The sequence below is a fragment of the Callorhinus ursinus genome, unplaced genomic scaffold, assembly GCF_003265705.2.
Source record: "Callorhinus ursinus isolate GAN/ISIS: 27379988/994484 unplaced genomic scaffold, GSC_fseal_2.0 scaffold120, whole genome shotgun sequence".
In the NCBI taxonomy this organism is placed as follows: Eukaryota; Metazoa; Chordata; class Mammalia; order Carnivora; family Otariidae; genus Callorhinus; species Callorhinus ursinus.
In genome coordinates, this window is record NW_027397182.1 from 1,019,304 (window position 1) to 1,042,529 (window position 23,226).

General features: G+C 43.4%; 1 protein-coding gene across 2 annotated transcripts in view; it reads right to left on the reverse strand.

The window, feature by feature from the left end:
* Positions 1 to 23,226, reverse strand: part of LCMT1 (leucine carboxyl methyltransferase 1) — a 76,410-nt gene that overhangs the window by 35,541 nt on the left and 17,643 nt on the right. The window contains exons 2-3 of one of the 2 annotated variants that reach the window (XM_025853858.2): positions 3,057 to 3,148; positions 1,064 to 1,185 (exon numbers count right to left, since the gene is read on the reverse strand). In XM_025853858.2, coding sequence (XP_025709643.1) covers positions 1,064 to 1,185; positions 3,057 to 3,148 — 214 coding nt within the window. The remainder of the gene's footprint in view (positions 1 to 1,063; positions 1,186 to 3,056; positions 3,149 to 23,226) is intronic. The other variant, XM_073889875.1, reaches the window with a different exon arrangement.

Here is a 23,226-nt window from a genome sequence, read left to right on the forward strand (position 1 = left end):
CAGTCCATTGTCTGTTCCACGCTCCAGCCCCACTGGCTGTCCAATTTGGGGGAGACACAGGCTCTCGTGCCCCCCTTTCCCTATCTGTGTAACCCACCCCCCCAGAGCTCCCAAGTTAATTCATGAGGTCATGGAAGTGCAAGCACCTCATAAATGTGAGCTCTCCTAACCTGAATGAAAAAGGCAGAGGCAAATGATTGATATCAGGCCAGGCTGAGGCTGCTGAGTTTTCACCTGAGTAATAGAAAGGTCGGGAACACTGATGGCCAAAGACCTTCTTATCAGGAGAGCTCATTAGGGACAAAACACATATGCAGGTTGCGTTATGCCCACACGCTCTAATTTATCTTGGTAAATGTCTGCAAGAACTCTGGGGAAACTCCCGAACCCATCACTGCCACATGACTGACCTAATAGAAAAAACAGAAAAATCCGTACAAATGTACAGGAAAGAAAATGCAATGGGTGAAGGTGTCGTCGGGAACAGGTTGCACACTTCAGTTCCAGCCCAGAATCCAAGACCAGCGCTTTGGTCCTGGTTCTGCACTAACCGGACCCATCTTCTTTCCTGTAAGTGAGCATAGTTACACCTGTTCTTGCCCCCTAACAGAGCAGGTGAGGGATCAAATCAGGGAATAGCTACAAAAGGCCTTTGTGTCATATCACCATCACCCAGCCTTGCACATCCCCAAACTGTACCAAAGACACTGTCATGATGACAATAAAGTCTTCGTTATCATCAATATGGCAGATGCAGGGGCTCTGGGTCTCACAATTCCACTGGCAGGGTTCTTCCACACGTGCAGAGGACATGTCTACAAGGATTTTTACCATAACCCCTGTTTGTAACAACAAAGGATGGGAAGCCAGGCGCCCATCCTTCACCAGGCTCTGGTGACATCACTTATGTGGCTGATGGTAGCAGCAGGTGCAAGCAGCTGGGGACAGGGGTGCAAGACAGGCAGTTACTGCATTCCTTCTGAATATATTTTTAACATTTTTGAACCAGGCGGGCACCTTCACAAATGAAACAATTCAGGAAAGAAGGGGAATTTTCATTTACCTTTAATCTCCAGAAGGTGGTATCCATCCCAGCCCCAAGATTTAGAATTTGACAATGACATTCTGTCTTCCGTAGAAATGCCTTTATCAGCTGACTGACGCCATGGACTCGAGCAAAATATCCTGAGAGAGAGACAGAGACAAGCTATCGTTCAGTGAGGTCGGAAATCATCCTTGCAGAGCCCACCCCAGGAGAAGAGAAAATGAGGACTCTCCTGCTCTTCTTCAGGGTCAGTGGTTTATCTCTGGACTTCATGGGAGAGAGAGTGACTTTCACATTCTCTTCCTTTTTTTTTATTTAAAGCTTGCTAGAACCAAAGTAAGTACAATCTATTTAACGGTAGAATTAACTATCTTAAAAATAAAATGGTCCGTAAATTTACTTATGAAAGACAAGTCAGATCTAAATATTCCTTCAGGAAATGTGCTTTTTTGTGGCTAGGTGAAAGCTACTCAGGACTCTGCAAAAAGTCAAAATGACGAGATCATGATGAAAATAATATTTTGGGGTCATTATATGGGACAGATAAATGTCACAGCAAAAAAAGAAAAGAAAAAAAAGGCTATATTTCTTACCGTGTTCCCTTCATCTCCATCCATGCGGGTAAGAGCCTCTGTTTATAAAATGGCCTCATGGGGCACCTGGGTGGCTCAAGCGGTTAACTGCCTTCAGCTTAGGTCAAGATCTCAGGGTCCTGGGATCCAGCCCCATGTTGGGCTACCTGCTCAATGGGGAGCCTGCTTCTCCCTCTGCCTGCCGCTCCCCCTCCTTTGCGCTCTCTCTTTCTCTCTCTCAAATAAATAATATCTTTTAAAAAATAAATAAAATGGCCTCACAGACCATCTGCATTGCCAATAAATGGACTTGCTCAGCTCCAGGAGAATGGGAAGGTGGAGCAAAGGAAATGAAAAATAAAAACAGAGGGAAAGGAAGATAATATCTGTTCTAAAGCCCTGCTGCTTAAGTATAACTACTTTAAGAACAAAATTTGAGTAGCATTTAGAAACTTACTGCAATGTGACAAGGAATTCTATGTCTATTCATTCTCCTAATAAATAACTTGAGCTTCTACTTTATGTGTTTCTTGCATTTTATTTTTCTCAGGAATCATTTTTAATGTATGTTATAGAATATCGTCCACAACAGATTGGTTATTGGAAAAAACTTTAAAGATGCTCACAACACGCTGTTAGGGAAGCATTCTCCTAGTGGGCCCCAGTCTGGAGATGCAGCCCAGGCAGAGAAAGGAAGGAAGGAAGGCCGGCTGACACGCTCCCTGGAGCGCCCATCTCCCGGGCCCCCAAGGTGGGTCCCTGTCTCTGCAGCACTGGTTAGGAAAGCTGCCTCAGGAGCCAGGGAGGGAGCCTTCAGGCCTCTTAGCCAGGCCTGGCCCCATCTCCCCGATGCCTGGGTTCACCCTCAGCTCCAAGTAAGGTCCATGTCCTTATTCTCAGGGACCACCACTTTATACTTTCTTTGCATTTCTTATAGAATCTACCCATGGGCTCCATCTTTAGGGCCAGGATTCCCTGCATGCCCAAGGACTGTGGTCATTTGGTCAATTTCTCAATCTGGCTGAGACTGAGACACCCTCCCGTCTCAAATCCTTTCACTGCCTTGATAAAAAGGACTTGCAGAGCCTAATAGTGTCACTATTATTTTACTAAGGCCATGAAAGTAATTCCTTACTTGAACAGTTTACAGTAAAAAATAATATGAGTGTCTCTTAAGCATATAAAAATCATCTTCAACTTCACCCCCACATAAGAGGAATATAAAATAAAATTACTGTAAGATACCATCCTTCCCATATCAGATTAACCATGATGAAAAGGTTCCTAATACACTGTGTCGGTGAGGATGTTGGAAAATGAGCACTTTCATACGCCACTGGAGAGAATGAACACTGGAACTCTCACTTTTGTAGAATGAATCCCTAAAAGCTCAGGTCTCTGGGCTGATGAGGGGACGCTGGGAGGGGGGGGTCACTTGCCTCTGTTAATTTCGGGGGCCTTCCTCTCCTTAGACAGTCTTACAAAATGCTGGATGTAAGGGTCATGCCAGTAGCCAAGGCTTACTGCAAACCTGGAGGAGGAAAGGAGGCAGGTGAGTTGAGGTCAGTAGGATCTGACCCAGTTCTCAGGAACCAGGTCAGGAAGGAAAATCATCTACCTCAAAAGGCCAACAGAGGCACATTCGGTGCTCCATTACAAATGTCAGCAGACTCAGCCATATGTCTTGGTGCTCCCAAACATGGCCCCTCACCCTCCCCACGGCACCCATTTCTTCCCTCTCTTTACTCATGTGGCTAACTCCTTCCCCAGGACCCTAGAGGACAGAACCTCACCTCATCCCTCACCAAGAAGACCTGCCACCACTTATTCCCTCAGCAAACTTACTGGCGAGAGCCACTCAGACAACTCTGCTTGACCAGAAGTTCTGTGTCTGTAGGAAAGGAAATCCAGGATTGTTTTGTAAAACTCATGAATGACTACCTAAGCATTTCCCTCGCCTCTGTATTAGGTACCAGTCATTGCTTTCAGCACGTCATAGTGGGGAAAACCAGGAACAAAGAAACACAACAGCTACAATCTAGAAAATGCCATACTAGCCTGCACTCTCTGGTCTACACAACCTGCAAAATGCTATGGTAGCCTAAACTCTCTCCTGTCTACACTACAAGGAATCAAAGTCTTAGTGTTCTAACCCAGGGAGCTGAAGCCCAGATTACCACTGAAGGTCTTCTGGCAACTGTGAGGAAACCAGCCTTACGACGACGAGAAGTAGGGAAAGGAGCCTGGATCCCTAAGGCCATGTGAAGCCATTTTGGCCCTTGCCTCTCAATGGATATCTTGTGAATTAATAAATGTCTTTAACATTTCAACCAAATGGAGGGGCACCTGGGTGGCGCAGTTGAACGGCCAACTCTTGGTTTAGGCTCAGGTCATTTTCTCGGGGTCCTGGCATCAAGCCCAATGATGGACTCCATCCTTAGCCAGGAGTCTGTTTCGGGATTCTCTCTCCCTCTCTCCCTCCCTCCCTCTCTCTCGGCCCTTCTCCCGCCCTGCACTCTCTCTCTCTCTAAAATAAATAAATCTTAAAAAAATAAATAAATAAATAAATAAAAATAAGTAATAAATAAATCAAATGCAGTTGGTCTTCTGTTATTATAGGCTGAAACATCCTAAATGATATCCTGAGCCCATTACCTCATTTCCAGTCGTTTGATGAGTAAGGTGAAAGAGGTAGGGTGTGTGTGGGGGGAGCGGGGTGTGTGTGTGTGTGATATCAACCAGCTGGGTTCTGAGTTTCCAGAAGCAGATAGATATCATATCTTCTCTTTGTATCCATTGACAAGGCTTACTGCTGCCTTGACTACAGTCTGTGCTAATCCTGTACATGCACCCCCTCCACTCTCTCCCATGAGGGCCCATGTGGCCACAACCACAGATACCCATAAGGAAGCACATACCTTCGGCTACTCAAGGCGGCTACTCAAGGCAGCAGCTCAACACAGAAACACACAAAGTACGCACTAAGGGACACAATTTGCTACAAGCCTAGATTGTCAAGGAAAACTGACCCACAGAGTTTTACAAGGGTGAACAGGCTCCATTGTCTAAAACAGTGCTTTTCAAACAGTGAATTGTGACCCATCCATGTCATAAAATCAACGTAGTAGTCTGCAAATCCCCGTCTTAGAAAATGCAGTCAACTAGAGTAAACTAGAAAATAGGAGTAGGCATTACACACTGTAAGAGTTAAAGATTGTTTTGTGAAGCTTTTGCTGAAGTGTGTGCTCGGGGTTTAAGTGCCATGAAAACTCTTTTCTCTAAACAAACAAAACAAAATAGACTCTTTTTTTTTAAAGATTTTATTTATTTATTTGAGAGAGAGACAATGAGAGATAGAGAGCACAAGAGGGAAGAGGGTCAGAGGGAGAAGCAGACTCCCCGCTGAGCAGGGAGTACCACGTGGGACTCGATCCCAGGACTCCAGGATCATGACCTGAGCCGAAGGCAAACAAAATAGACTCTTAAACACAGAAAGGAAACCGGTGATTGCCAGAGGGAAAGGCGGGGGTGGGTGAAATTGGTGATGGGGATTAAGAGGTACAAACTTCAACAAATATAAATAACTCACAAAGACAAAATGTACCTCAGGAATATCGTCAATAATATTGGCTCAGTCGGTTAAGTGGCTGCCTTCGGCTCAGGTCATGATCCTGGGGTCCTGGGAACGAGCCCCATGTCCAGCTCCCTGCTCAGCAGAGAGCCTGCTTCTCCCTCTCCCTCTGCCTGCCACTCTGCCTACTTGTGCTCTCTCTCTACCGCTTTGTCAAATAAATAAATAAAATCTTTAAAAATAATAATAATATAATAACACTGTACCGAGACCGATGGTGAATATACTTAATGATGGTGAGTGCTGAGTACTGCACAGGCTTGTTGAATCACTATGTTGCACACCTGAAACTGACATGACATTGTATAGATCAATTATATTTCAATAACTAAAAGAGAAAATTGTGTTCTCACCATTGGTGGTTTGATGAGCACTGTCCTCGAAGCCATCATCTAGTGCCACCTAGTGGTAAAGGCCCTATCTGCAGTTGAGAAACAACCACAGACCAGTGACAAGAGTCCGCAAACACGGATGTCTGGTCAGAAGGGCCTTCCAAATGACCTGGTCAACCCTGACATCCACGGCAAGCACCCTTCAACAACACCGAGCCACTGCCTGAGCACGCCCCACAAAGAAGGCACTCGCTCCCACGCTGAGCGGCTCTACCTGCTGATAAGCTGACCAAGCTGCCTTCCTCTAGGAGCTCCTCTCCGTACTTCCTACTGCCCTCTCCTGGATGACAAGGAGCAGCTTCTGTACCCGCCCTCAGTTTAAACACTCTTGATCCAGACAAGCGATACTTGTTGAGTGTCCACTAAGTGCCAGGCACTGGGGATACAGTGGGGAACCTGGGAAGACACAGAGACAGAGACAAAGAGAAGTAAGAGCTTATGCCAGATGAAGGACAACAGCATGGGGGCAGGAAGCGCCTCGGAATGTTCCAGTAGCAGAAGGTAGGCAGGGAGGCTGAAGAACAGCAAGAAACAGGAGAAACCTCAGAGATTCCTAGGGTGTGTGTGTTCTAATTTCTCTGTTTCAAAATTTTTCTACACTAATCATGTGCTGTATTTCATTCTAAGACACCATCAATTGTAAGACTGAAAAAAGAAAGAAAAAACACTGCCAGTTAGTTTTTTATTGTTTAGAATTCTGATTTTGTGTTTATGGAAAAGCCCTTTTAGACTTTTTGAACAGAACGAAAGGGAAAGGATGAGTGACATGAGTTGGTTAAGTCTTCCCTTTCAGAAGATCTGTGAGTTTCCACACAACATTGACCTTCAAGCCGCCAAGGGCACTGGCAAGGCAGCATTTCTGAAGAGATCTCCATCATTGGATCTGAGATTTCTTTCCAAGCTCCCGACCCTCCAGGTGTAGGCTGTGTTCCTGAGTCTTTCTTGATCTCGTCAGAAGGTATCAATGGATGGTTCTGGAAGAGCAATCAGGATTTGTGCTCCTTCTTCAAATGGCCCTTAAATGGTATGTGGCCTGAAGCAGCCAGGGGCTGTGGGTGCAGTGGTCCAGCCACGCCACGAGGAAGACTAGCACGTCCACGTACACAGATAATGACAACTCTTAACATGACACACAGTGACTGCAGGACACATCAAGAATGAATCACGGGTGCCTGGGTGGCACAGTCTGTTGGGCAACCGACTCCTGGCTGAGGCTCAGGTTGTGATCTCAGAGTCTTGAGATGGAGCCCCACGTCTGGCTCCGCACTGGGCGAGGAGCCTGCTTAGGATCTTTCTCTCTCCCCTCCCCTCCCTACCACTGCTCACACGTGTTCTCACTCTCAAAAAGTTAAATAAATAATCAAATAAAACCCAAAGAATGAAAGATCCCATATTTAGAAAGACCTTTTCTCAGTGTTCATTCAATCCAGTATTGCCCTGAAATTTTCATGATGTTCACATACCACCTGCTGCATTTAATATTCCTTTATATATTTTTAAAGATTTTATGTATTTATTTGAGAGAGAGAGAAAGAAAGTGAGGGAGAGAGCCCAAGCAGGGGGAGTGGCAGAGGGAGACGGAAAGGGAGAAGCAGGCTCCCCGCTGAGCAGGAACCCCCCCCCCCAGGATCATGACCCGAGCCGAAGGCAGACGCTCAACCGATGGAGCCACCCAGACGCCTCTTAATATTCCCTTAAATCAACTCACTTCTTTTTAGTACCCAGGTCTAACGTGCTACCTAATATTTTCTTCTAACACACCCTGTAATAAATATCTATTAAAATGTAAAATTTCTATCTGGGTGCCACCTCAAGTCATCTCACATTCCCCCCGTGGGAAACACTGATCTGCTCCAATCACCTGTTCATTCAAGAAGCACTGACTGACTTGGCCCCTTCGGCAGGAGCGTCACCTGCAACGGTGGGAACTTGCCAGGAAAGGGGTGACATGCCCTCCACCGGGTATTTCTCCATCGGAGGAAATGGGAAGGGGCCCTCCCCGCTCTCCCAGCCAGTAAGGGTCAAGGCTGGGGGTGCTTCATTTCACTTCTAATCAACACTCATGAGTGCTGGCTACAATGCAAGGCATTATTCCACACGCTGGACAAATAGGAACACGTACCGCCCTCGGAAGCACCCTCCGTGGAAGGCACCGCTTTACAGACAGAGGCCAAGGTTGTTTCCTCAAGCTGTGCAACCTCGGAGGAAACTTAATTCCATTGCTTTTCAAACCTACTTTCCCACTTGGACTTCCATCCCTTCCCCCAACACTTCAGTTGCTCAAATGGCGTCTGTGTGTATGTGTGTGTGTGTATGTGTGTATTTATATGCACCATATGTACATATATACGTACCTACAATGTTTATATCTGCAACTGTAAAGGTCAATCTGATACCCTTAGCATCAGTTTTCAAGTTTGGAATTTTAGCTGTGTGCTGCATACTGGCCTTTAAGATATGCTCTACCTCTCATTTTTAATTTTATCCTTGTTCTTTTGCATGGATCAGTCTCAGTTTTTGGTTTCTATTTCTTGTTGGTTTTATTCTTGGTTATAAATGGAAGGCAGGAAGCAAAGTCTTAAGGGCAACAGACTTTGTACCTACACAGACTTGGAGTTTCTTTCCCTTCTTGTGAGTGCTGTTGCTTTCCTCAGATCCACAAGGCCTTAAGTGTTTAATTGCCTAGGGAAACAAAAAAACAAAACAAAACAAAACAAACCCCGCGAACAACAGGGGTGCCTGGGTGGCTCAGGTCATGATCTGAGTCGTGAGAGTCCTGCGTTCAGGCTCCAACACTCAACAAGGAGACCGCTTCTCCTTCTCCCTCTGCCCTCCCCGCCCCCACCACTCTCACTCTCTCTTAAATAAATGAATAGAATAGAATAGAATATTTTACAAAACCAGAAAACAACACTAGGCCTCAATTAACTAAGACCTGTAAGCTATCATTTCCTCCCAAAGGAAGTTACCGGTATTGCCTTCTGGCTTCATCTAACAACCAGTGACTTCACAAGGATTAAGAGGATCTCAAATCTACTGTCTCTATTGCAAGGAGTCCCTGAACACTGGGCAAGACATTAAAAGAAAAGGAACCAACATTCACCAGAAGGTGAATAAGGAGAAGTCAATCAGAAAGTTCCCGTGGTACAATGTCTCATATCAGACTGACACAAACAAACAATAAAAATAAAACAGTCAGCATAGAATAGAATAATAGGATACCAAGGATCTGAATAATGTTAAAGTACTTTTGGAAAAAATAAAACATTAATGAACATGTATTCTGAAAATTTTCTCCCAGTCTTGCCTATTCATTTGCTTAGTGCATTTATTTTTCCTTTGTAATTACTGCTTTTTGTGTTCTGTATAAAAAATATTTGCCTACCCCAACCAAGGTTGTCAAGATATTCTCCCATGTTTTCAGACAAAAGCCTTATGGTTCTAGCTTTTTTTTTTTAATATTTATTTATTTGAGAGGGGCAGAGAGAGCACACAGGGGGAGGGGTAGAGGGAACGAATCTCAAGCAGACACCCTGCTGAGCATGGAACCTAACACAGAGCATGACACGGGGCTTGATCTCATGACCCTGAGACCATGAGCTGAGCCAAAACCAAGAGTTGGACTCTTAAGAGACTGAGTTACCCAGGTGCCCCTGGTTCTAGCTTTTATATTTAGGTTTATGATTCATCCCAAATTAATGTGTATGTACAGAAATCAGATAGGGGTCAAGGACCATTCTGTTTCCACTTGAATAGCCACTTCATGGAGAATTATTCATTAAAAAGACTTCCCTTTCCCCCACTGACCTTATTTAACACTCTGGGCAAAAATCAATCAACGGTCCTTGTAGTGATTGGTCTATTTTTGGATTCTCCATTCCGTTTCATTGATCTATCTTTATGCCAAAGACTTTGAATACTGTGGCTCTGCTATAAGTCTTAAAATTAAGCAAGAATAAGCAGTGTAACCTCTTCAATTATATTCTTTTTTTGGAAGACTTCTTTGGCTATTCCAGACCCTTTGCCTTTCCATATACATACAGAATCAACTTGTTCATTTCTTCTAAAAAAAAAAAAAAAGATGGCTAGGATTTTGACTGGTATTGCATTATTTGCATGAATTAAGTCGTGGAGAACAGAAATCTCGATGACACTGAATCTTCCGCTGCATGAACAAAGCATATCTCCCATTTATTTCAGTCTTCTTGAATTCCTCTCAACAATGTTTTATAGTTTTCTGTGTAAGGGTGTTTCATGTGTATTATCAGATTTATTCCTAGCCAGTTTGCTTTTTCGTTGTTGTTTTTGTTTTATAAGAAGGCTCCACACCCAGTATGGAGCTCAGTATGGAGCCCAATGCAGGGCTTGAACTCACAACCCTGAGTTCAAGACCTGAGCTGAGATCAGAACACAGATGATTCCTCAACTGAGACACCCAGTCACCCCAACCAGTTTATGTTTTTGATGCTACTGTAAATATTTTAAATTTTCATAATCCCATCCATGTATACTTACAATGCATCTAACTGGCAAAGAATTCCTAAGCAGAATACATAATAAACTCCAATAAGTCAAAATGAAAAGCAACATTAATAACAAAAATGGGCAAAACACTTGAACAGAGGGTCCACAAGATATGTGGGAATGCCCAATAAACACATGAAAAGGCACGAAGATCATTCCTCACCAGGGAAATGCAATGTGAAACCATAATGAGATGCTATTTCACCCTCACTGACAACACAGAATGTTAACAAGGATGCTGAGCAACTGGAGTGTTACTATATTGCTGGTGGGAAGTGTAAACTGATAAACCACTTTGGAAATTACTCTAGCAGTTCAATATATCTGCTCGCTGTGACTAAGCAATTCCGAGAGAAGTTTAAGACTTCTATAAGAATGTTTATTGTAGCCTATTCACAATGACCAAAATCTTGGATAGAACGAAATGTCTAATCATCAGATGAACAGATGAACAAATCATGGTTTATGCATACTACATACAAAGCAGGAAACTACACTGATAAAGACTCTCTCCTTGACCAAACTCTAGCCAGTGTCCTCTGAGCCATCGTCTCGACTAGGCATCAACCTTGCCTTATCATATACAGACTCCAATAAACACTAACATAGCTTCTTACAGCTCAAGCCCCCACCCTAGGAAGACACCAGGCCCCCTTAGTGCCAGCCTGAGGAAACTCAAGGCATCCACTGTTTGTTCAGCCAACAATGAAAAGTTGGGCCCTTGTCTCCCAGTGAGCAAATCCAGGTGGTTTCACATGGACCAACAGCTTTCCCATTTTTTTTTAAAGATTTTATTTATTTATTCATGAGAGACAGAGGGAGAGAGAGAGAGAGAGAGAAGCAGAGGGAGAAGCAGGCTCCCAAGGAGCAGGGAGCCCGATGCAGGACTCGATCCCAGGACCCTGGGATCATGACCTGAGCCGAAGGCAGACGTTTAACCATCTGAGCCACCCAGGTGCCCCCATTTTTTGTACTCTGTTAGTTCTCTGATGTTATTCCCTCCTGGCCTTACTGCCTCATTCTCTCTTTAAAATGTCCTCTGTACAAATTGAGCTTGAGTTTCATTCATGCTGGACTCTTTCCTTGATTGCAATAGTTATTACTGATTAAACTCTGTCCTCAAAACTTTAACTAGGATCTGGCTTTATCTTTGATAAGTGCACACAACCTGGATAAATCTAAAAGAACACAATGAGTGAAAGAAGACAAAAGGATACATCATGCTTGATTCTGATTATACGACATTCAATAACAGGCAAATCTAATCTACTATAGATTCTGAAATCAGAATATAAACAGTGGGGGTAAGAAGACTAACTAGAAAGAGATACAAGGGAAACTTCTAGAGTTTCATATATAGTTTATATCCTGTTCTTGGTATTGCCTTCTGGCTTCATCTAACAGATATACAGTTGATCTTGGTGGTACACAGATATACAGTTGATCCTTGAACAACATAGGGGTTAGGGGTATGGACTCCGGTACACTCAAATATTGGCATATAAATTTGACTCCCCAAAAATTTCACTACTAATTGCCTACTGTTGACCAGAAGCCTTACTGAGAGTATAAACAGTTGATTAACACATATTTTATATGGTAGATGTATTATGTATTGTATTCCTTCAATAAAGTACAAAAAAGAAGATATTCACAAAATCATAAACAAAATACATTTACAGTACTGTATGATATTTATTGAAAAATCCACATATAAGTGGACCCATGCAATTCAAACCCATGTTGTTCAAGAGTCAATTGTATATATTTTTAACATTCATCAAACTGAACACTGAAGACCGGAGCATTTTATTTCATAAATTATCTCCCTCTCTCCCCTGCCCTTCCACCTCCATTCTCTTCCTTCCCTTCTACCTCTGTCTCTTAAGAATACCTGGTGAGAGATGGCAAAGGAGTAGGAGACCTAGATTTTGTCTGGTCCCAGGAATCCAGCTGGATACAGACCAAACCATTCTGAACACCTATGAACTGAACAGGACATCAAACAAAAGAATAGCAACAACTCTCTGAACAGAAAAGCGACCACTTTCTGGAAGGTAGGACGTGCTGAGAAGTGAATCTGAGGCGATATTCGGGAGGATAGACGGCAGGGCACGGGGCCTCTGTCAGCCACTTCTGGCAAGTGATAGAGCCGCGGAGCACAAAATCGGAACTTTTAGAAGTCGGCTCTGCTGAGGGACGTCGCTCCAGTGGTTAAGTGGGGGGTGGAACACTCGCGGGACAGTGTAGTCTCAGGACCGTCGGGGTCACAGAAAGACCAGAGGTGCCTGAGTGCGGCAGAGCTCCCAGGTATCAGAGCGGGGAAGCCAGCAGCAGAGATGGAGCCGAGGCGCGGGCTCTCAGCTCGGGTTTGCCATAAACTGTGATCCGCGGCCCAGTCGGGCCACTGCTCCTCCAGCAGGGACCCAACAAGCAGCTGATCTGGGGAGACTCCCCTTCCTCCCCCAGGAGGAGCAGCGCAGGAGTGCACCGCAGGGATCTGCTGGGTTTGGAGACTACACACTGAGTCGGGTGCCAGAAATAGAAGCGCTCAATCACAGGCCGGGTGAGCATGGAGTGTGGCCGGAGACCAGGGAGCCGGGAGTGATTGACTGCTTTTCTCTGGGGGCGCACTGAGGAGCAAGGCCTCGACGTCTTGGCCCCTCTGGGGCGGAGATTGGGAGGCCGCCATTTTCACTCTTGTCCTCCAAAGCTGTACCGAAAGCTTGCATGGAACAAAAGCTCCTGAGAGCAAACCAGAGCAGATGACTTCGGCCGGAGCCGGCAAAGGCAGGGCAATTCCACCTCCAGCAAGGACATTTGGGAACCACGGCAACAGGCCCCTCCCCCAGAAGATCAGCAAGAACAGCCAGCCAAGACCAAGTTTACCAATCAATGACAACGGCAGTACTCTAGCAATAGGGGAATACTGCACATAGAATTCATGGCTTTTTTTCCCACGATTCTTTAGAGTAATAAAGTTAATTTTTTTAACTTTTTTTTTGAATTTTTCTTTTTCCCTTTTCAACCAACATCTTATCAATGTCTTTTTTAAAAACTTATTTTTTATTTTTCATTTCTAGAGTCATAGCTATTCCTTCAGAGTAGTTACCCTTATTTTTTGGTATATGTATATATATATGATCTCTCTTTAAAATTTTGAGATACAGTTTCTTCTAACAGATCAAAATATACCCTAAATCTCTAGTGTATGGCTTTATTCTAGTCTCCTGCCTGATCACATTCTCTACCCCTCTTTTGTTTTTAAACCCTCTTCTTTCTTTTTTCAACCAACTTCGTATCTTATCAATTCCTTTTATAAAATTTTTTAATTTTCATCTTTACAGTCATATTCCAACCCTTCATACTATTAACCCTTATTTTTGTACATATATAAGTTTTTCTTTCTTTAAAATTTTGGGAGGCACTTTTTTCTAACAGACCAAAATACGCCCAAAATCTAGTGTGTGGCACTAATCTATGCACCAGCCTGATCATATCTGATCATATTCTGGTTTTTTTGTTTTGTTTTGTTTTTGTCTTTTTCTTTCATTTTTCTTTTTTCTTTCTTTTCCTTTCCTTTTACCCTGGTTTCAGGTCTTTTCTGATATGTTTAGTGTATATTTTCTGGGGACATTGTTACCTTGTTAGCATTTTGTTCTCTCTTTCATTTATTCTCCTCTGGACAAAATGACAAGACAGAAAAAATCACCTCAACAAAAAGAACAAGAGGCTGACCGGCTGCCAGGGACTTAATCAATACAGACATTAGTAAGATGTAAGAACTAGACTTCAGAATGATGATTTTAAAGATACTAGCTGGGCTTCAAAAAAGCATGTAAGTTAACAGAGAAACACTTTCTGAGAAATAAAAGAACTAAAATCTAACCAAGTCGAAATCAAAAAGGCTATTCATGAGGTGCAATCAAAAATGGAGACTCTAACAGCTAGAATCAATTAGGCAGAAGAGAATTAGTGATACAGAAGACCAAACGATGGAAAATACAGAAGCTGAGAAAAAGAGAGAGAAACAACTACAGGATCAGGAGGGCAGAATTCGAGAGATTGGTGATAGGATAAGACGAAACGACATTAGAATAATTGGGATCCCAGAAGAAGAAAGAGACAGAGGGGCTGAAGATACACTGGAACAAATTATAGCAGAGAACTTCCCTAATTTGGGGAAGGAAACAGGCATCAAAATCCAGGAGACACAGTGAACCCCTCTCAAGATCAATAAAAATAGGTCAACACCCGAACACCTAAGAGTAAAACTTACGAGTCTCAGAGAAAAAGAGAAAATCCTGAAACCAGCTCGGGAGAAGAGATCTATAACCAACAAGGGTCAAAACATTAGACTGGCAACAAACCTATCCACAGAGACCTGGCAGGCCAGAAAGGACTAGCATTCAGAGCACTAAATGAGAAAAATATGAAGCCAAGAATCCTATATCCAGCTAGGCTGTCATTGAAAATAGAAGGAGAGATAAAAAGCTTCCAGGACAAAAACTAAAGGAATTTGCAAACACAAAACCAGCCCTACAAGAAATATTGAAAGGGGTCCTCTAAGGAAAGAGAGAGCCTAAAAGCAGCACAGACCAGAAAGGAACAGAGACAATATACAGTTACAGTCACCTTACAGGCAATACAATGGCACTGAATTCAAATCTTTCAATAGTTACCCGAACGTAAATGAGCTGAATGCCCCAATCAAAAGACACAGGCTATCAGATTGGATAAAAAAACAAGACCCAGGTCAAGAGGCAAGATGGCGGATGAATAGGAGACCTGGATTTCGACTGGTCTCAGGAATTCAGCTGAAGAGGGATCAAACCATTCTGAACACCTATGAACTCAACAGGAGACCGAAGAAGAGAGTAGCAACAACTCTCTGAACAGAGAAGCGACCACTTATTGGAAGGTAGGACATGCGGAGAAGTGAATCCGAGGCGATATTCGGGAGGATAGACGGCGGGGGAGGGGCCTCCGCCGGCCGCTTCTGGCAAGTGATAGAGCCCCGGAGCATAAAATCGCAACTTTTAGAAGTCGGCTCTGCTGAAGGACGTAGCTCCAGTGGCTAAGCGAGGGGTGGAACCCTCGCGGGACAGTGTGGTCTCAGGACCCTCAGGGTCACAGAAAGACCGGAGGTGCCTGAGTGTGGCAGAGCTCCCAGGTATCGGAGCGGGGAAGCCGGCTGCACAGATGGAGCTGTGGCGCGGGCTCGTAGCTCGGGGTTGTCATAAACTGTAATCTGCTGCCCAGTCGGGCCACTGCTCCTCCAGCAGGGACCCAACAAGCGGCAGATCCGAGGAGACTCCCCTCCCTCGCCCGGGAGGAGTGGCGCGGACGAGCACCGCAGGGATCTGCTGGGTTTGGAGACTCCACATGGGGTCGGGTGCCAGAAATAGAAACTATCGGTCACAGGCCAGGTGAGCACGCAGTGCGGCCGGAGACCAGAGAGACGGGAGTGACTGCTTTTCTCTGGGGGCGAACTGAGGAGCGGGGCCCAAAGTTCTCAGGCCTCCCAGTGGAGATTGGGAGGCCACCATTTTCAACCTGGTCCTCCAACGCTGTACCAGAGCTTGCAGGGAACAAAAGCTTCTGAGATCAAAGCGGAGCACCTTGCTTAGCCCGGACCGACAAGGGTGGGGCAATTCCGCCTCCGGCAAATACATTTGGGAACCACGGCAACAGGCCCCTCCCCCAGAAGATCAGCACGAACAGCCAGCAAGCCAAGACCAAGATTACAGATCAAGGAGAACTGGAGAACTCCAGCGATAGGGGAATACTGCATATAGAATTCATGGCTTTTTTTTCCGTGATTGATTAGTTTTTCAAAGTTAATTTTTTAACTGTTTTTTTAATTTTTCTTTTTCCCTTTTTCAACCACATCTTATCAATCCCTTTTTTAAAAAACACATTTTTTATTTTTCATTTTTAGAGTCATTTTATCCCTTCAAAGTAGTTACCCTTATTTTTGGCATATATGTATATGAGTTGTTCTAGCTTTAGAATTTTGAGATACAGTTTCTTCTAAGAGATCAAAATATACCCTAAATCACTAGTGTATGGCTTTGTTCTAGTCTCCTGCCTGATCACATTCTCTCTTTCCTTTTTTCATTGTTTTTAATCTTCTTTCTTTTTTCAAACAACTTTTAATCTTATCAATTCTTTTTATAAAATCTTTTATAATTTTCATTTTTACAGTCATCTTCCATACCTTCTTGTATCAACCCTTATTTTGTACATATATAAGTCTTTTTCTTTTAAAATTTTAGGAGGCACTTTTTTCTAAGAGACCAAAATACGCCCAAAATCTACTGTGTGGCACTGATCTATGCACTAGCCTGAACATATTTGATCATATTCTGGTTTTTTTTGTATTGTTCTGTTTTTGTTTTTATCTTTTCTTTCTTTTCTCTTTGTTTATTCTTTCTTTCCCTTTCTTTTCCCCTGGATTCAGGACTTTTCTGATTTCTATAGAGTATATTTGCTGGGGACGTTGATAACCTGTTAGCATTCTGTTATCTCATTCATCTATTCCCTCTGGACAAAATGAGAAGACAAAAAAAATCACCTCAGCAAAAAGAACAAGAGATAGTACCGTCTGCCAGGGACCTACTCAATACTGACATTAGTACGAAGTCAGACCTAGAGTTCAGAATCATGACTTTAAAAATACTAGCTGGGCGTGAAAAAAGTGTGGAAGTTATTAGAGAAAACCTTTCTGGAGAAATAAAAGAACTAAAATCTAACCAAGTCGAAATCAACAAGGCTATTGATGAGGAACATTCAAAAATGGGGGCACTAACTGCTAGGATAAATGAGGCAGAAGAGAGAATCAGCAATATAGAAGACTAAATGATGGAAAATAAAGGGGCTGAGAAAAAGAGAGAGAAACAACTACAGGATCGCGAGGGCAGAATTCGAGAGATAAGCGATATGATAAGACGAAACAACATTAGAATAATTGGGATCCCAGAAGAAAGAGAAAGAGGGGCAGAAGGTATATTGGAGCAAATAATAGCAGAGAACTTCCTTAATGTGAGGAAGGAAACAGGCATCAAAATCCAGAGGCAAAGAGAACCCCTCTCAAAATCAATAAAAATAGGTCAACACCCCGACTCTAATAGTAAAACTTACGAGTCTCAGCAACAAAGAGAAAATCCTGAAATCAGCTCGGGAGAAGAGATATGTAACCTACAATGATAGAAACATTAGATTGGCAAGAGACCTATCCACAGAGACCTGGCAGGCCAGAAAGGACTGGCATGAGATCTTCAGAGCATTAAATGAGAAAAATATGCAGCCAAAAATACTATATCCAGCTTCGCTGTCATTGAAAATAGAAGGAGAGATAAAAAGCTTCCAGAAAAAACAAAAACTAAAGGAATTTGCAAACACGAAACCAGCCCTCCAAGAAATATTGAAAGGGTTCCTCTAAGCAAAGAGACAGCCTAAAAGCAGCATAGATCAGAAAGGAACACAGACAATATACAGTAACAGTGACCTTACAGGCAATACAATGGCACTAAATTCATACCTTTCAATAGTTACCCTGAATGTAAATGGGCTAAATGCCCCAATCAAAAGACACAGGCTATCGGATTGGATAAAAAACAAGACCCATCGATATGCTGTCTGCAAGAGACTCATTTTAAACCCAAAGACACCCTCAGATTGAAAGTGAGGGGGTGGAAAACCATTTACCAGGCTCATGGACACCAAAAGAAAGCTGGGGTGGCAATCCTTATATCACACAAATTAGATTTTAAAACAAAGACTGTAATAAGACATGCAGAAGGACACAATATCCTACTTAAAGGGTCTATCCAACAAGATCTAACAATTGTAAATATCTATGGCCCTAAAAAGGGAGCAGCCAATTATATAAGGCAATTAATAACAAAAGCAAAGAAACACATCGACAACAATACAATAATAGTGGGGGACTTTAACACCCCCCTGACAGAAATGGACAGATCATCTAAGCAAAAGATCAACAAGGAAATAAAGACTTTAAATGACACACTGGACCAAATGGACTTCACAGACATATTCAGAACATTCCATACCAAAGCAACGGAATACACATTCATCTCTAGTGCCCACGGAACATTCTCCGGAACTGATCACATCTTAGGTCACAAATCAGGTCTCAACCGGTACCAAAAGATTGGGATTATTCCCTACATATTTACAGACCACAATGCCTTGAAACTAGAACTCAATCACAAGAGGAAAGTCGGAAAGAACTCAAATACATGGAGGCTAAAGAGCATCCTACTAAAGAATGAATGGGTCAGCCAGGAAATTAAAGAAGAATTCAACAAATTCATGGAAACCAATGAAAATGAAAACACAACTGTCCAAAATCTTTGGGATACAGCAAAGGCAGTCCTGAGAAGAAAGTATATAGCAATACAACCCTTTCTCAAGAAACAAGAAAGGTCTGAAATACACAAGCTAACCCACCACCTAAAGGAGCTGGAGAAAGAACAGCAAATAAAGCCTAAACCCAGCAGGAGAAGAGAAATAATAAAGATCAGAGCAGAAATCAATGAAATAGAAACCAAAAGAACAGTAGAACAGATCAATGAAACTAGGAGCTGGTTCTTTGAAAGAATTAACAAGATTGATAAACCCCTGGCCAGACTGATCAAAAAGAAAAGAGAAATGACCCAAATCAACAAAATCATGATTGAAAGAGGAGAGATCACAACCAATACCAAAGAAATACAAACAATTATAAGAACATAGTATGAGCAACTCTATGCCAGCAAATTAGGTAACCTGGAAGAAATGAGTGCATTCCTAGAGATGTATCAACTACCAAAATTGAACCAGGAAGAAATAGAAAACCTGAACGGACCTAGAACCACTAAGGATATTGAAGCAGTCATGAAAACTCTCCCAACAAACAAAAGCCCAGGGCCAGAGGGCTTCCCAGGGGAATTCTATCAGACATTTAAAGAAGAATTAATACCTATTCTCCTGAAACTGTTCCAAAAAATAGAAATGGAAGGGAACCTTCCAAACTCATTTTATGAGGCCAGCATTACCTTGATCCCAAAACCAGACAAAGACCCCATCAAAAAGGAGAATTACAGACCAATATCCTTGATGAACATGGATGCAAAAATTCTCACCAAAATACTAGCAAATAGGACCCAACAGTACATTCAAAGAATTATTCACCACGACCAAGTGGGATTTATCCCTGGGCTGCAAGGCTGGTTCAACATCCGCAAATCAATCAACGTGATACAATACATTAACAAAAGAAAGAACAAGAATCATACGATCCTCTCAATAGATGCAGAAAAAGCGTCTGACAAAGCACAGCATCCTTTCTTGATCAATCAAAATTCTTCAGAGTATAGGGATAGAGGGTACATACCTCAATATCATAAAAGCCATCTATGAAAAACCTACAGCGAATATCATTCTCAATGGGAAAAAGCTGAAAGCTATTCCCCTAAGGTCAGGAACGCGGCAGGGATGTCCACTCTCACCATTGCTAGTCAACATAGTATTAGAAGTCCTAGCCACAGCAATCAGACAACAAAAAGAAATCAAAGGCATCCAAATCGGCAAAGAGGAAGTCTAACTCTCACTCTTTGCAGATGATATGATACTGTATGTGGAAAACACAAAAGACTCCACCCCAAAACTGCTAGAACTCATACAGGAATTCAGTCAAGTAGCAGGCTATAAAATCAATGCACAGAAATCAGTGGCATTCCTATACACCAACAATAAGACAGAAGAGAGACAAATCAAGGAGTCGATCCCATTTACAATTGCACCCAAAACCATAAGATATCTAGGACTAAATTTAACCAAAGAGGCAAGTGATCTGTACTCAGAAAACTATAAAATACTCATGAAAGAAATTGAAGAAGACACAAAGAAATGGAAAAACGTTCCATACTCATGGATTGGGAGAATCAACATTGTGAAGATCTCAAGGCCACCTAGAGCAATTTACACATTCAATGCAATCCCCATCAAAGTACCATCCACTTTTTTCAAGGAAATGGAACAAATAATCCTAAAATTTGTATGGAAACAGAAGAGACCCCAAATAGCCAGAGGAATCTTGAAAAAGAAAAGCAAAGCTGGCGGCATCACAATTCCGGACTTCCAGCTCTATTCCAAAGCTCTCATCATCAAGACAGTATACTACTGACACAAAAACAGACACATAGATCAGTGGAACAGAATAGAGAGCCCAGAAATGGACCCTCAACTCTATGGTCAACTAATCTTCGACAAAGCAGGAAAGAATGTCCAGTGGAAAAAAGACAGTCTCTTCAACAAATGGTGTTGGGAAAATTGGACAGCCACATGCAGAAGAATGAAACTGGACCATTTCCTTACACCACACACAGAAATAGACTCCAAATGGTTGAAAGACCTAAACGTGAGACAGGAGTCCATCGAAATCCTAAAGGAGAACACAGGTAGCAACCTCTTCGACCTCAGCCGCAGCAACTTCTTCCTAGAAACATCGCCAAAGGCAAGGGATTCAAGGGCAAAAATGAACTATTGGAATTTCAACAAGATAAAAAGGTTTGCACAGCGTAAGAAACAGTGCACAAAACCAAAATACCACCAACAGAATGGGAGAAAATATTTGCAAATGACATATCAGATAAATGGCTAGTATCCAAAATCTATAAAGAACGTTTCAAACTCAACAGCCAAAGAACAAACAATCCAATCAAGAAATGGGCAAAAGACATGAACAGACATTTTTCCAAAGACATCCAAATGGCCAACAGACACATGAAAAAGTGCTCCACATTGCTCGGCATCAGGGAAATCCAAATCAAGACCTGAATGAGATACCACCTCACACCAGTCAGAATGGCTAAAATTAACAAGTCAGGAAATGACAGATGTTGGCGGGGATGCGGAGAAAGGAGAACCCTCGTACACTGTCGGTGGGAATGCAAGCTGGTGCAGCCACTCTGGGAAACAGTATGGAGGTTCCTCAAACAGTTGAACTTAGAGCTACCGTTCGATCCAGCAATTGCACTACTGGGTATTTACCCCAAAGATACAAATGTAGGGATCCGAAGGGATATGTGCCCCCCAATGTTTATAGCAACAATGTCCACAATAGCCAAACTGTGCAAAGAGCCAAGATGTCCATCGACAGATGAATGGATAAAGAAGATGTGGTATATATACACAATGGAACATTATGCAGCCATCAAAAGGAATGAGATCTTGCCATTTGCAACAACGTGGATGGAACTGGAGGGTGTTATGCTGAGTGAAATAAGTCAATCAGAGAAAGACATGTATCATATGACCTCACTGATATGAGGAATTCTTAATCTCAGGAAACAAAGTGAGGGTTGCTGGAGTGGTGGGGGGTGGGAGGGATGGGGTGGCTGGGTGATAGACATTGGGGAGCGTATGTGCTATGGTGAGCGCTGTGAATTGTACAAGACTGTTGAATCACAGATCTGTACTTCTGAAACAAATAATGCAATATATGTTAAGAAAAAAAAAACAAGAAAAAGATAGCAGGAGGGGAAGAATGAAGGGGAGTAAGTCGGAGGGGGAGATGAACCATTAGAGACGGTGGACTGAAAAACAAACTGAGGGTCTAGAGGGAAGTGGGTGGGGGGATGGGTTACCCTGGTGATGGGTATTAAAGAGGGCACATTCTGCGTGGAGCACTGGGTGTTATACACAAACAATGAATCTTGGAAAAGTACATCAAAAACTAATGATGTAATGTATGGTGATTAACATAACAATAAAAGAAATAAAAAAAAAAGAAGTCCTAGCCACAGCAATCAGACAACAAAAAGAAATCAAAGTCATCCAAACAGCAAAGAAGTCATTCTCTCACTCTATGCAGGTGATATGATACTTTATGTGGAAAACCCAAAAGACTCCACCCCAAAACTGCTAGAACTCATACAGGAATTCAGTAAAGTGGCAGGATATAAAGTCAATGTACGGAAATCAGTGGTACTCCTATACAACAAGAAAACAGAAGAAAGAGAAATTAAGAAAGAAATTAAGGAGTCGATCCCATTTACAATTACACTCAAAACCATAAGATACGTAGGAATAAATCTTACCAACATGGCAAAGGATCTGTACTCAGAAAACTATAAAATACTCATGAAAGAGGGGCGGAGCAACATGGCGGAGGAGTAGGAAACCTAGATTTCGTCTGGTCCCAGGAATTCAGCTGAATAGGGATCAAACCATTCTGAACACCTACGAACTCAACAGGAGATCGAACAGGAGAGTAGCAACAACTCTCTGAACAGAGAAGCGACCACTTACTGGAAGGTAGGGCGTACGGAGAAGTGAATGCGAGGCGATATTCAGGAGGATAGACGGCGGGGGAGGGGCCTCCGCCGGCCGCTTCTGGCAAGTGATAGAGCCGCAGAGCACAAAATCGGACCTTTTAGAAGTTGGCTCAGCGGAGGGACGTCGCTGCAGTGGCTAAGCAGGGGGTGGAATCCTCCCGGGACAGTGTGGTCACAGGACCCTTGGGGTCACAGAGAGACCGGGGGTGCCTGAGTGCGCCAGAGCTCCCAGGTATCAGAGCGGGGAAGCCGGCTGCAGAGATGGAGCAGAGTCGCGGGCTCTCAGCTCGGGGTTGCCATAAACTGTGATCTGCGGCCCAGTCAGGGGACAGCTCCTCCAGCAGGGACCCAACAAGCAGCAGATCCGGGGAGACTCCCCTTCCTTCCCGGGGAGGAGCGGTGCGGGAACGCACTGCAGGGATCTGCTGGGTTTGGAGACTCCGCGCGGGGTCGGGTACCAGAGATAGCAACGCTCGATCACAGGCCGGGTGAGCACGGAGTGCGGCCAGAGACCGGGGACACGGAAGTGACTGCTTTTCTCTGGGGGCACACCGAGGAGCAGGGCCCCGAGTTCTCAGCTCCTCCGGGCGGAGATTGGGAGGCCACCATTTCTGCCCTGGTCCTCCAAAGCAGTACCGAGAGCTTGCAGGGAACAAAAGCTCCTGAGAGCAAACCGGAGCAGCTTCCTTAGCCCGGACCGACAAGGGCGGGGCAATTC